Source organism: Chaetodon trifascialis, chromosome 4, assembly GCF_039877785.1.
Source record: "Chaetodon trifascialis isolate fChaTrf1 chromosome 4, fChaTrf1.hap1, whole genome shotgun sequence".
NCBI classification, from domain to species: domain Eukaryota; kingdom Metazoa; phylum Chordata; class Actinopteri; order Chaetodontiformes; family Chaetodontidae; genus Chaetodon; species Chaetodon trifascialis.
Window position 1 is genome coordinate 12,454,157 of NC_092059.1, and position 14,568 is coordinate 12,468,724.

The window sequence follows — 14,568 nt, forward strand, 5'->3', positions numbered from 1 at the left end:
GGAATCTCTCCCCCTAAGTCTGATCAGCCCCAAGACCACTGTATCAAATTCACCCTGCAACTGCTTTGAAAGATACAATGTGGCTCCTATTTAGCTTGCACTGAATCAACTTCCCCTGCGGTGGCCTTTTGTTGAGTGATCTGTAACCATGTGAGCATGTGCATCAGGAAGAAAAAAAGAGTGCTATTCTGTTACCGTATCAATGCAATAAACAGGGCCCCTCAGCGAGGCGTGGTGGCTGGGCTCTGTGTGCCCTTGCCTGGTTTAGCATCAGCCAGAGGCCTGGAGAGAGGAGAGAAACCCTCCCTGGTCCTCTATGTCTCTGTTTCTGGTTTGAGGCTGGTATACAGACTGGCTGTCCCAACCTCATTTATCATCAATGACCTTTCTCTCTCTGTCTCTCTCTGTTTCTCTCTTGCTCGCTCGCTCTCTCTCACTCTCTCTCTCGCTCTCTCTCTCACAAGTAAATGAGGGAAAGAGTCTTAATGGGAGGAAAGAAAGGAAAGAAAAGAAAGAGATGGATGGGGAGAGAGTGAGAGGAGGGCAGGAGAGGACAATGAGCTGCAGATGCTCGCCCACTCTTAAGACCTCCAACATATACAAACACACAAGCGCGCACACACCGACAGTCCCACCCCCTTCTGCGGTCTCAGCTGCTGTTTAAAAACCAGATTTAACCCCTTGACTCTCTAGTTTCTTTGTTCTCCTGGTGATTTGTTGTTGCTGTTGACTTCAGTGAGGGTGCCGATAGATGAGCCGGCTTGACGGTGCACTCCCAGATTGTGTTGCACCCGATAGCACCTCCATAAGGGGTTGAAACACAGCTGAGTTTCAAAACATCAACAATGAGCTGGAAGAGGTTTTCAAATTTTGAGGATAGTAGTGGGTGCTACAACAAAATCTTAAAATCAAGTCTGGTCTCTCCAGGATGTGAGCCTCTGATCCAAAATCCCAAACAGTCACACTTTATTTCCCTCCATTCATGCTCTAAATGTTGTTGTCTTTCACATATAAAGCAGTTACCTCATTCATTTATTTGAAGAAAAGATTAATGAACATGGATATGCATTAATCTTGAGAAGCTGTTGGTTGATTTGGTAATGCACTGTATGCTTTTGACTCTATACCCTTGAACTTAACCTGTTTTTCTGTCCTCTCCTGTTGTCTTTGTCAGGCCTTTGGGAATGCCAAGACAGCCCACAACAACAACTCCAGCCGCTTTGGTAAATTCATCCAGGTTAATTACCTAGAGAGCGGAGTGGTCAGAGGGTGAGTAATTAACAGTAGTTGTATGTGTGTGTGTGTGTGTGTGTGTGTGTGAGTGTGTGTGTGTGTGTATGCAGGCCTGGGAACAAATGTTGTGGACCCCTGCTATCGCCTGATATCTTCCTCTTTGCTCTTTTTATAACTAGTCATGTGGATCCTCTTCTGTGCATTGAGTGTATAGACTGAAACTTTCAACCACCAGCATGTCCTTCCTTTTTCTCAGCAGTCAGACTCAAGTTAAGAGCTGCATCAAAGTCTGGTCAGTCGTGTCACTTCTTCATTTCCTCATCAGGAGAGGGGAACAGCTGCTCAGTACAGTGTCGAAAAAAAACTAAACATGTTATGCTGTAATTGTGGAGAAGTCAAAACCTGAATGGCTGCAGAGGATATTCGGTACAATGCTCAGACTGAAGGCTAACACAATAAGATTTCTAACACTGGTGCATATGCAAAGGCTTTGGAGTAGAAATAAAATTTGATTTGAAACATGTAAATGCCTGTGGCGACAGCTGCTCAGCTCCACAGTAAATGGGCATCCCCAACCTGATTATCTCCTAATGGTATCGGGTCTCATCATGCTCTGTTGAATTGTTTACCCTGAGAAGGGTCTGTAATCCAATCAGGACAGTTGATTTTAACTGGCTGATGTTTTGTGAACCCACTTAGACAAAGAAATTCCAAAAACTAAAAATGTAGTCAAATTAAACATGTTTGTGTGCTAGTGTAGCTTTATGGCTCACATCAGAAAAGTGTTGCACGCAGAGAACCACCACAGCTCTGTTCTGTAGACCTAACAAAGGCTGCCTGTCTATCTCTCCATCTCCAGTGGCAGCCATTCAATAGACAGTCAATAGATGAGATTAACAAAGGGAAGGCTGCTGTTCCACTCTGCTCTGCTTTCTGAGCAGACTGACTAACTGACAGACGGGTTATTTTTACGCTCTCTGTCTCGGTATGGGTCTCTGTCTGGCTAATCTCCCTCACTTGACTCTGAGAAAGATGGTGCAGAACGATGAAAAGGAACACATACTTTAGAGGAGGTGTAAAAAGTGGGTGGGTTACGAGTGAAAATTTGAATGAGCATGAACATGTTCGGGATGTATGTCTCTATGTTCTATGAGACTCTTATCCCTCTGGCATGTGCTGACAGATATTCTGTATACAGTTAGTTGGCTCCTCTGTGCTTTTCTGGAAAGAGGCTCCTGTCAACATTCCTACAGTTGTGTGCGGATCTACATTAGATCAGCCTATACTGACAGACAGGAATGCACTCTAATTTTTAGGGAGCTGTCACATACACATATTGTCTCCTGTGGTGTCCCTTTGGATTCATTCCTCCTCTGGTCTTAATGCTCAGAATGTACGGAAATACATTTACAAACACAATGTGTGTGATCATGAAGCAAATATGAGAGCCAGTGTACAACTGCACCATTTCCTGGAACTGATTCTTGGATGGGTTCAGGTGTGAAATGGGTTCACTTGTGAACTGGACACTTTCACAAGGAGTTCAGATGCTTGTTTTGTGGGACTTCTGCTTTTCAAGTTTTCAAGAAGCAGGATTAAGCAGTAAAAGCATACTCGGCCTATGTCTTTATGTATATATTCACAGATTCTTCAAAAGTAACTGGCATCTGGTTGGAACTTGTTCAAAGGACTTTTCCTTTTTCTGAATTTCTGTCATTTACCAGAGCACATCACAAGGCCCCGTCCTGTCAAGAATTTCTCATGCAACTTATTACGTGTATATCATAACCATCTTAAAAACTAACCTTTGCCCCTTGTAAATTAAGGTTAAATACTAAGTGTGGGTGTATCTGTGGCCATGGCAGCTTTTACAATGTTAATAAAAGTGAGTTTGTGCGTAGAAGTTGCGGTGCAGAGTATTCTGAGAAAAAGAGAAAGGGAAAAGGGAACTCTGACTAGCAGATCTTTACAGTAGATGTATGAACTTTATCTCAGTTAATCTGTATATAGTTGTGGCTGCAGTTTCATCAGATTGACACAACTGCGTTTCTCACAGCATAGCTCTATTCTTAGTGTGCCATGAGGACTGGCGTCAGTGTTGTTTTTGCCTGGCTATAGAAAAAACAACTCTGACTTATAAAATCTGATTTAGACAACTTTATGGCTTTGGCCTGGTGCAGTGCGTAAATAGCACTGCTTTTACAATTGCATATCTCATGACTGCAGTGGTCTGAAAGCATACCTCTACCCCTGCAGTAGTCTTCCTGTCTCCTCTGTTTGACTATACTATACAATACAATAAATCAGTGCCAAAGTTCCCCGGTTGTTGTCGTGTGTGTGTTGCTATGTGGTGTTTGTGATGTGCTACAATCCATCCGACCATTTCTGAAAGCTTTGTTCACTGATTGTTCCACCCATCTGCCCTCACTTCCACTCCTGCTCCTCCCCTCATTTTTTATTAGCAGCCCACTTTCACATATGACCTGAAAACACACACACACTCACACACAGACAGAGCTGAGTGACCTTTAGTTTAATGATTCATCCTCATTGTTTTTCTACTTCCCTTTTTTCTCGTCCTTTTCTACCCCCCTGACTCTCTGTCTCTCTGTCTTCTAGAGCTGTGGTGGAGAAGTATCTCCTGGAGAAGTCTCGCCTGGTCTCAAGAGAGAAGAACGAGAGGTGAGAAGGGACAGGAGGAGTCTTGACCCGTCACCTCCACTGACCTTCATGGGGCCCTCTGTACAAACATGGGGAGCCTCTGATGTTTAGATATGAAGTTGAGCTGAAGGCTTCAGTCTCTAGTTTTTGGCTTTGCATGTCTATCTGCCTAAGCTGTTACACACATCTGCCACCCAAATTCTTCATTTTGTACACGTTATTACTAGCATTAGCTTAATATCTATAGTGAACTGAATGATGTTACTCGCTGACATCAAAGTGGCCTATACTGTACAGTGTGGAGAGATGGTATGACTTACACTTTGAATGTAGAAGCTCATTTCAATGTAATTTGGTTTTGCCAAATTTCCATGTGATCTCCAGTGACTCCTGTTTGTGTGAGCTAAGAATGAACTGTTGCTGTGCAAACGCATGCGAAAGAAACTTTCCTGAGAGAGGCATCGTCACTTACCATGCCGTCGCTCGCCCTTCATTCACATTTTGCAAGCCCGTGTTACTCACTGTGACATTCACTGCAGACTAGACTGCTGGTCTGTTGCTACTTGTGTGACTAATATGCCAACAAATATTTGGCAATTGAAAAACCCAGTCGGAGTGAGGAGTGAGAAAATCCTCCACTGCTATTTGATTTGCAGTAATATACACTATGTTACTGATGAATAAGTCAAAAGAAGAGTCAAATACATTTCGATTACCCCCAGTTAAAAATGTTACATCAGTGAACAAATGAAAAAAGCTTTAATGTGAATAGTTGCCCTGTGGATTGTATAAAAGCTGTAGCCATCAAGTAGTCTGACTCACCGGATGTGGGCTGTGGGTGTATGACTTCCACTTGACCACTTATTAAGGCGTCCAATGGCAGGCCCTTCCACTACCTGCGTGTTACTGTTCTCAAAATCCCTGTCATTACAGGAAACCACAACAACTTCTGAGCTAGCAAACTATACAATGATCTATGCTGAAATTGTCAAGTTACTCTAACTAGTACTCTAACTAGGACAGTATTAGCATAAACAAACTAGCAGCTGTCACCTTTTCTTTTGCGGGGATTTAGGCATTGTAATACCAGGACTCACCTCCCCACGTGCATGTGTTCCACTGAAACATCTTCCCCCAACGATATTTTGCAAAGGCACTTTCTCTTCATGCTGGGCTTTGCACTGCCCAAGACGATTGTGATTGGTTTAAAGAAATACAAACAAGCCAGAGCCTTTTGTCCCCCTACACCAGAATGATAATAGTGCAGCCGGACCTTTCTCCAATGCTGCCATAGCGCTGTGGAGATAGGTGTGCCTATGTTAGACTAGCCATAACGTGGTAATGATTTAACTGATGTTTTCTACCTACACAAGTCATGTTTTATGTTTCCATTTTTAGATTTGTGCAGATAAAGATGCACACCAATACTCGCGGGGATTTGTCTGTAAAACCACAGTCTACCGCTGAGCAGCTCAACTGAGATACTTGATGCTTTGTATATAAACATACTTTCGCTATTCTGAGTGGGAAGAGCAGTACTCTTACACATTTCCTGTTCAGATTTTCCCAGCTAGTTTTAGAAAATGTAGACACCTTCCATTGTAAAGCCCGCCTCTGTAACCCTCAAGTGGTTAGCAGCCTGTACAGTACCCTGTTAATCACCCAGCCTACAGTCGCTGTTGACAGTGCATCTTGCCTGTCTAATCAGAGAGTGACTACTCTATGATGTCATTGTTTGTGATTCGTGTGGAAACTCATGACTCCCATGAGCTATTACAACAAAGCTCTGCTGCCGGTCTACCTACCTGCCCACTGATAGCATGAGTGGAAAACTGATATCAACATCACTGAGCTCCAGATGTTGTCTTCTTTCTGTTAGCTTTTTATAACGTGTTGATTCTTTGTCACCAAAAATCTAATTTGTTACCATAAGCATGAAGGGGATGTCCACTGATAACTGCTCACCAGGTGCTGAAACAAACAAATCATGGATGCATGATTCATCCTTTCTGGAGAACAGTTTAAAGAAAGTGTTGTTGCAATAGTAAGTTGGTGTGTAGTACAGTCTTGAAGAACGATGTGTGTTGTTTTTTACAGGAACTACCACGTGTTTTACTACCTGCTATTGGGAGCTTCAGAGGAGGAGAGGAAGGAGTTCAAGTTGCTGCCACCTGAAGAATACTTCTACCTCAAGCAGGTATGGTACTACACACAGCAGTTTACAGCCTATCCATTTGATATAAACAGCCCATTGTGTGTGATTTGACCTTTAAGGTAGCTCTGTAACTCACTGTGAGTGGACCCTGCATTCATGAAGACTGTCAAGCTTCTGAATAAGCTGCTGTATACACTCCCAGCTTACTGCGCACATGTGTCCTGCATATTAATGGAGCAGCCTTTGTTCTCTCCCTCACTTTCTTTTCTCGCCCTCCTTTTCATTCACCGCCGTTCATCACCTGTTTGTGTATCCATGTTGTCCTTTCGCTGTCTTTTTCTCATCTTCACACATCTCTGTCTGTCTTTCCTTGTAGCAAAACTTTAAGGTAGAAGATGAGGAAGACCTGCGTCACGACTTTGAAAGGCTGCAGCAGGCAATGGAGATGGTTGGCTTCCTTCCTGCTACCAAGAAACAGTAAGTGAATTAGTGTTTGGTGTATTGTAATTTAATAATGTTCTTCCAGACATGTTAAAGGGGCCGTGTTGAAAATCAGATCCAGAAGCATTTTTCCACTCAGTCCTGGAAATGGATGTTATTTTGGTCTGAGTACTGAGTAATATTGCCAAAAATATGAATTACAACAAAGAGACTTGTTGGAGCACTAACAGCACAATAGTAGCTGCATCTAATGGCATAGTGTAGTAGACACAGTGTGCAGACCCTGCTCCATACAATGCTGATATTCAGTTTACTAGTTATTCAGCCTCAGTAGATGGTTTAACAGGATTTGTAGCATTGTTTCTGCATTTGTCAGAATATGTATGTATTGCCGTTGTTTTCAGTTTACACGTTTTCTTTGACTGTGCTGCAGGATCTTTTCTGTGCTATCGGCCATCTTGTATCTGGGCAACGTGACCTACAGGAGGAAGTCAACAGGCCGGGATGAGGGCTTGGATGTGGGACCTCCAGAGGTCCTGGCTACGCTCTCTGACCTGCTAAAGGTAGCTTGTCTTTACTTCTGTGTGACTGCGTACTTCACTGTGTCTGTGACTGTTGTGACTGGCATTGACGTGTGTGGGTTCCCTCTCAGGTCAAAGAGGAGCTGCTGGTTGAGGCGCTGACGAAGAGGAAAACAGTGACAGTCAACGACAAGCTGATCCTCCCATATAGCCACTCTGAGGTACGCACCCGCGATGAAGACAACTCTGCAACCTGTTATTACTATAATAGTGTCCAGCTGCACACTAATTGGTGGCTTTGTGTGTCTGCTTCTTCTTTGTGCCTTTCTGCTTCTTTATTGATACCACACCTACAGTAGATCTCTTCTTCCTGTCAGTCCCCCTGTTAAATGCTCCACACCCTTCTGTCTTTTTACCTGTTAAACCCTCATTTACTTTTGCTTCCGTCAGACTTTTGTTGTAATATATTCTGGTTCCAAAACACACAATGAAATGGCATTTTTTTTGTTGTCCTCACAATATGCATCACCCCCTCTTTCTCCCATCAGGCTATCACAGCCAGAGACTCCATGGCCAAATCTCTGTACAGCGCCTTGTTTGACTGGATTGTCCTACGCATCAATCACGCACTGCTTAACAAGAAAGATATGGAGGAATCTATTCCAGTGAGAAACGCACACACGCAACTCGACATCATTAAATGCCATCAGCTTAGTTTTATTTTTAGGATAATGATTGTTTTACATTCCTCTTCCTGTTCCTCATTGGTGTGCACTTGGTGTTCATGCTCTTATTTTTCCAGTGCTTGTCCATTGGCGTCCTGGACATTTTTGGCTTTGAGGACTTTGAGACCAACAGCTTCGAGCAGTTCTGCATCAACTACGCAAATGAGCAACTGCAGTATTATTTCAACCACCACATCTTCAACCTGGAGCAGGTGAGTGGTCTCGTTTCGTCTGTCCCACGCCCCAAATGTTTTTACATGACACACTGTGCAACACACCATCAAAAGATTTGCTCCCCTGTGATTCAAACGTACGACTCTCTTCTCTGCTCTGTGTTTATAATAATGACTGCTTAAATGGTGACTCATCGAAGTATTTCCTCATGTCTAAAGGGAGAACAAGTTTCGTTCTAGTTTATGCAAGTTTATCCTATCCTTCAGAGTTGTGGGTTGCGAATCAAAGTTAGATTTATTGTTATGTTGAGGTATTTTTTAGCGTACACAATAGATAAACAGTGAAATTGCATGACTTAGGTTCACCAAACAGCTTATTCACCAAAATATTATAACTTTGCCTCATTCAGGAGGAGTACCAAGCAGAGGGAATCACCTGGCACAACATTGACTACACAGACAATGTGGGCTGTATCCACCTCATCAGCAAGAAACCCACTGGCCTACTCTACCTGCTGGATGAGGAGAGCAAGTAAGAAAAACGAGAGACAATTCACACGGTTTTATTCATGTTTCGTGGCCGCAGGTAGGGATTAAGTTCAAAGCTTCCCATTAATCTTCTCTCCTCTTTCTTTTCACCCTTCTTCCCTCTTTCTTCCTCTCTGCGATTGTACTTCAGCTTTCCCCATGCAACAGATGAGACATTATTAGCCAAATTCAAGCAGCAGCACCAGGGGAACAAATACTTTGTCCCCACAGCGGTCATGGAGCCTGCCTTCGTCATTCGACACTTTGCTGGCAAAGTCAAATATCAAATCAAGGTAAGGATAGACAGGAGGAGAAGATGCAGAGAACACATCAAATGACATAAGCAGACGATTTTGAATTATTCTGCATTACACTTGAATATGACCTGATGCTGCTGTCTGTAATGTTCTTGGTATATTCAACCTCACCAGGATTTCCGGGAGAAGAACACAGACCACATGCGTCCAGACATCGTAGCGTTGTTGCGGAGTAGCGACCGTGCATATGTTCGGCAGCTCATTGGCATGGACCCGGTGGCCATGTTCCGATGGGGCATCCTGCGCGCCACCATCAGAGGCATTGCTGCTTTTAACGAAGCTGGCCGCTCCTGGGCCACCAAAACTTCAGGTACAGTATCAGTGTAACTATATCAGAAATAATATTCAGACTGAAGGTCCAGAGTACTTTGTAGCATACGTTATTGTAGGTTATAGCTTGCTGACACTATCTGAGTTGTGCTAATGCTGAATGAAGACTAATATTCTTGTTTCTAGTCTGTATCAGTCAAAATTAGTGCAAAGGGTAGTATTGATGAAATGCTGGTTTCATTATGGGTAGAATTTACAAAAGTATCTGCCTTCACTTGTGCAGTTTATACTACAACTTCAGAGTTTCTGCAGTTTTCTTTACTCTGTAATTAGTCCTTCAGGTCAGCACTTAGAGGAATACGGAGAAACGTGAGGATTTAGGAGATTTTGCTGTGTTCCGTGCAATTCTCAATCCTACAGCCTATTTTTGTGCTCTCAGATGTAGCCCATTGACGTAAGAGCCTTTTTATGTGGATTAAAAAGATTAGATAAAGTTAAGACAGAAACCAAAACAACAAAAACTGCTGAAGTCACAGGACTTTGATCAACCGTTATTCTACGTAAAAGCTTATGTATGATAAGTACATTATTTTACTTGTTAGTAATGCCTATTAATTGTGTGCTCATATTTCTTCTGTTTTAGGTGTTGTCCGTCCAATCTCCAGGACTCCTTTAGGAGAACTTAAGCAATCCAATGCTCCAATAGACAGAATGTATAAGTAAGTGATTTACATAATTGTATATGAAACGATGAAACATGTCTCACTTGCTCTTTGTTGTGTTTGGACTGGTTTTCTAGCTGTTGGTCTATTTCCTCTGGAGGATTCTGCCTGCACATCCACATGTGCTGTGGCAGACAGACTGTCAGCCCTGTTTATTTTGTGGTCAATAACTTTTCTTTCATGAAACAGACTGATTATTTTGAATAGGATCTCTATAGTATACAGCCCTCGCGAAGCTGCAACCTCTGCTCCTCTTAAAAACTACACAGCAACATATTTCCTGTTTGAAGCTCCTTGTTGAAGGTGAAGGATGTTTAAATTGGTTGGTGAACTGTGGACCTCCGTATTAATCCTGGATGAGATGAGGAAGGACAATGTCAGACACACAAGCTGCGTTCAGCTGAGTTACTCTAACATATCTGAATGGAATCCATAAATTTTGACAAAACCACAGCTTTTGACGTCACCCTGACAGATGAATCCTCCTTCACCTCATCTCAGCCGGCCTTATCCTCTCCACCTTTTGGTGACCTCAGTGTGTGCGGTTCTCTCCTCTCCCCTCCACAGACGAGCGTCTATGCTCGATTTCTACTTTGATCACTCAGAGGAGCGCCCTCTAGAGGCCTTTGAAGACATCTTTGCTAGCTATGAGACTAAGAAGTAAGTGAATTTGGTGGACAGGAGAAAGGAATGAAGACATGAGGCCAAGCAGGAAGGAAATGTGTTTTGTTTTGGGTAATGGATACTGGTTTGTGTTTCATATTCTGAGTCTGCTCACATCTAAATAAATAAAATTCACACACACACACACACACACACACACACACACACACACACACACACACACACACACACACACACACACACACACACACACACACACACACACATATAAGCAATTTAATACAGTTGAATCCAAACCACTGTTTCGAGTAGGCCCAGCTTATCAAATGTTTCAATGTCTCTTTCTTTTAATATGAATATAGCGGAGGAAGTACAGAACACTGACAGTACAAGTCACCCTTTACCTTGCATTCCCTTTCTCCCCTCACTGTAATCCCCATCGATTTCTGTAGCTGTGTTAATCTCTCTCCTTCCTCACGTTTATTATTCTTGCTATAGAGCACAGGAAAATGTTTGTACTGGCCTACCCTGATTAGCCGCCCGGATAACTTCCATCAACTGAGGAGCTGTTGGAAGCACACATGTATTCATACACACACAGAGGGCCCAAGTCAGATCGTTAGAAAAAAAGAGAGGGAGAGAGAGCTTTCTCAGAATGAAACCAAACCATGAAGAATACCTTTGCATTGTTGGGCCCTTTGAGTCTTGACCTTATACCTCCTGCTTTCAGATCTAAAATTACTACTTTGTTTTTTTATTGACCAGTACCTGAACTAAGTTGAGCCCCCAAGCGCATTGTTACCATTATTAAATCACCCTAGCAGATCTGCAAGCACTTAGGTGTAGAGGTCAGATTCACTGTGACTCATTTCACTGTACATGTTGTCCATTCCTTCACTGCCTGACCTCTGTTTTCATGGTCAGTCATGGTAAGTATAGAACAGTACTGCATGGACTAGCTCTGGGACACAGAAAAGTCCCCCATTAACCTCACCAGATCCAGTGTCCAATGTAACACCAGTCCCAATGAGAGGACCATGAATCCAGCAGCCTCACCAGTAACAACTTACAGCCACACAGCCTGTAACAACCCCAGCATGGAAACAGGCGGCCGACCACGCTGAACGTCAGCTCAGCTCTGCATGTTAACTACCACAGTGGCAGGGATGTGGGTGTGAATACAACCCCCTACGTGCCCCAGTCTCTCTTTGTTTGTGTGTGTGTGTGCGCGCGCGTGTGTGTGTGTTTGCGTGTGTTTCTGTCTATAAAAGGGATATGGCAACATGGTTGGGTGGTTGAGTGTGTCTTGTGGTTTTCATGTGCATAAACTCAAACAGTGTAAGAATACATTTTGTGGTTTATTCTTCATGGATGAGCAGAGCATGAAGTTCCTCTTGATATCAGACCCCCAGCCATCTTGCTGTGTGTGTTCTTGTCTTGGGTAACCGTGGTGGTGTGTTTTCTTCTAAGGTGGCAAAACAGTGGCGTCCTATCCCGCCCCACTTTACGTTTTTTTTTTTTTTCCCTTTCCTTCCTCCTTTTGTCGTTTTTTTCCCTCCCTTCTGTTCCCCGTACTCCCCCCCTCTCCTTCCCTTTCCACACTGGGTGTGTGTTCGGTGTGATTAGAGACATGCATGCAGAGATCATCAGTTCTATTAAGAACTTGCAGTTGGATGGTGAGGACCCTCGCAAGCTGCTGCAGTCCTGGGGTCGCCTCCGCTTCCCTCGACACGTCCTCCAGTGAGTCTGCAGACAGACCTGGCACCAGCTCTCCTCCAGATTAGTCCAGTCTTGTTGGCTCAGGCAGAACATGCTCTTATTAAAGCCAAGAATAATATCAATGATCAACACATTTTGACCAGCTATGTTCAGTCATAGGTAGTTATAGTAGCTTTACATTGATAGCCGTTTTTCTCAATGCACCATTGGTGTCTCATGTATTCTAATCCAATGCAAACATCAAACACACTCCTGCTTCATAGCAGACATTGTACTGTATTATTAGCCCAGTTTATAGATACTAGTTAGTTTTCTTGAAGGCTAAAACTGAAATTCCTTGAATACCTTCGTTAACTGCCGCATGAAAAGACTGTGCTGGCATGTGAGGTTTTTTGGAGCATCTTGTGAAAATATGTCGCAGTGGCCTCGCAGCATGTTGGAATTTACAGCAGGTTCTGCAGTCAGAGAGCCTGAGCATACATTTAGGGCCCTTTTATGTTGTGATGACCACAAGAGAGCATGTCTGTCTGTGTATGGTGAGTTCTGCTGGGCTGATTGTTTAGAGTAACATCCCATCATCTGCAGCAAACTTCCTTCTCCTCCTCTCTGTCATCCTTACCCTCTCACTCATTCATGCCTTGTCTGCTCGTCATTCATCCCATCTTCCAGGTGCAACACTTGATTTCATCACTGATTGACAGCGCATGAAGAAGTCACCCGTCCGTACTAACCCGGCTTCACACACTCCATCCACAATTCTTCCATCCTCCTGCCACAGGCCTTTAACGCTTCAGTCCTAACTCACCCTGCATCTTTTTTGTCCCACAGGAAACAGAAGAGCACCAAACAGAGGCAGGTCATCCCCAAGGTAAACCTGAAGACCCCAATTTAGGGGCAGATAAAGAGAATATAAGTACGGTTTAACTCATGTAAGACAACTCAGGTGATGGGATTTTATTAGTTTGCCATCATTTCAGTGGAATCATAATCATTGAGTGCAAGTGGGAAACTAATTGACTATGTTACTGCTGTGCAGAGTTTGCTGGATTCTCGGTCTCTGAAGTTCATCGTGGGTCTGACGCTGCATGATCGTACTACCAAGTCTCTGCTCCACCTGCACAAGAAAAAGAAGCCTCCCAGCATCAGTGCCCAGTTCCAGGTAACATCTTCCACAACAGTTTGCACATCACACACAAACAAGCCTCACACACCCTCCAGCAGGGTTCTCCTACAGCAGTCCCATTCAGCAAACCCCTTCCTTCATTTTCTGCAGACCTCTCTGACCAAACTCTTGGAGACTCTGAACAGAGCAGAGCCCTTCTTCATTCGCTGTATCCGCTCCAATGCTGAGAAGGTGAGAATGCCGTTGTTAGTCTGTTAGAATGTCTTGAACACAACTCTCAATTTTGCTGATTGTGACCATTGTTTAATTGGTTAATTAGAGTTTTAAATGGTAAGAGAATAACTGTTAACTGTGTTTCTTGTGTGCTTGTATATGAGCAGAAGGAGATGTATCTGGATGAGGCCTTGGTTGTTCAGCAGCTGCGATACACAGGAATGCTGGAAACTGTTCGCATCAGGAGGTCAGGTTACGGAGCCAAGTACACATTCCAGGTACTATAATTTTACTCCGCTTAATCCTGCAGTTAAATATTGGGCATTAGGTTTTGACCATTCATGTCTACCACACAAGTCCTCTATTATCTTTATTGCCTTGTGCCTGCAGGAGTTCTTAGAGCAGTTCAGGGTTTTGCTGCCAAAGAACACCACCGCCTTAAAAGAGGACATCTCAGCGTTGCTTGAGAAGAAGATGGGTCTGGACCCCACCACGTACCAGATAGGCAAAACTAAGGTACACCACTAAACTCTTGCCATTGCTTCTGAGTTTTATTCTTTCATTGCACCATATAACCCCAATTTCATGCACACGTTTGATCCTGTTTCCCTTCTGTGCATGTGCATTCTGGTGTGTTCTCCCTGTTCAGGTGTTCTTGAAGGAGCTGGAGCGACAGAAGCTGCAGGACACGCTGCACAAGGATGTAATGCGTAAGATCATCTTCCTTCAGCGCTGGTTCAGAGCTCGCCTGCAGAGGAAAGAGTTTCTGGACATGAGGCAGGCAGCCATCCTAATTCAGGTAAACACAGAGGCAACACATGTTTGAGGCTGTCATGTCAGTATATTAATTTTGTTTGTTATGTTCCCATTCTAATATTTAGCAGAGATCTGAAGTATAACTCTGACGTGTCCTGTTCTATTCCCTGTCCGCCTGCTTAGCGTTCATGGCGCAGGTACTGCAAAGAGGAGCAAAGGCGACGAGCAGCCACTCTGATCCAGGCTGTGTGGAGAGGCCACAGACAGAGATCAGAGATCCACCGCCAAAGACGGGGCGCTACCAAGATACAAGCCCTGGTCAGAGGACACTCAGCACGCAAAAGGTAATAACATAGAAACACTAAAAAGTACTGAATACAATAAGTC

At 43.7% G+C, this 14,568-nt stretch overlaps 1 protein-coding gene across 7 annotated transcripts in view; it reads left to right on the forward strand.

The window, feature by feature from the left end:
• The window catches only part of LOC139329873 (myosin IXB), a 56,371-nt gene that overhangs the window by 29,669 nt on the left and 12,134 nt on the right, over nucleotides 1–14,568 (forward strand). For 3 of the 7 annotated variants that reach the window (XM_070960469.1, XM_070960464.1, XM_070960466.1), the window contains exons 5-24: nucleotides 1,175–1,269; nucleotides 3,853–3,915; nucleotides 5,992–6,091; nucleotides 6,426–6,526; nucleotides 6,924–7,053; nucleotides 7,143–7,232; nucleotides 7,560–7,676; nucleotides 7,814–7,948; nucleotides 8,320–8,441; nucleotides 8,589–8,730; nucleotides 8,869–9,064; nucleotides 9,668–9,743; nucleotides 11,997–12,110; nucleotides 12,918–12,957; nucleotides 13,126–13,248; nucleotides 13,363–13,443; nucleotides 13,593–13,703; nucleotides 13,816–13,941; nucleotides 14,075–14,224; nucleotides 14,365–14,525. In XM_070960469.1, coding sequence (XP_070816570.1) covers nucleotides 1,175–1,269; nucleotides 3,853–3,915; nucleotides 5,992–6,091; nucleotides 6,426–6,526; nucleotides 6,924–7,053; nucleotides 7,143–7,232; nucleotides 7,560–7,676; nucleotides 7,814–7,948; nucleotides 8,320–8,441; nucleotides 8,589–8,730; nucleotides 8,869–9,064; nucleotides 9,668–9,743; nucleotides 11,997–12,110; nucleotides 12,918–12,957; nucleotides 13,126–13,248; nucleotides 13,363–13,443; nucleotides 13,593–13,703; nucleotides 13,816–13,941; nucleotides 14,075–14,224; nucleotides 14,365–14,525 — 2,273 coding nt within the window. Of the gene's footprint in view, nucleotides 1–1,174; nucleotides 1,270–3,852; nucleotides 3,916–5,991; nucleotides 6,092–6,425; nucleotides 6,527–6,923; nucleotides 7,054–7,142; nucleotides 7,233–7,559; nucleotides 7,677–7,813; nucleotides 7,949–8,319; nucleotides 8,442–8,588; nucleotides 8,731–8,868; nucleotides 9,065–9,667; nucleotides 9,744–10,313; nucleotides 10,407–11,996; nucleotides 12,111–12,917; nucleotides 12,958–13,125; nucleotides 13,249–13,362; nucleotides 13,444–13,592; nucleotides 13,704–13,815; nucleotides 13,942–14,074; nucleotides 14,225–14,364; nucleotides 14,526–14,568 lie in introns of all 7 variants that reach the window. The other 4 variants (XM_070960465.1, XM_070960471.1, XM_070960470.1 and 1 more) reach the window with 3 other exon arrangements.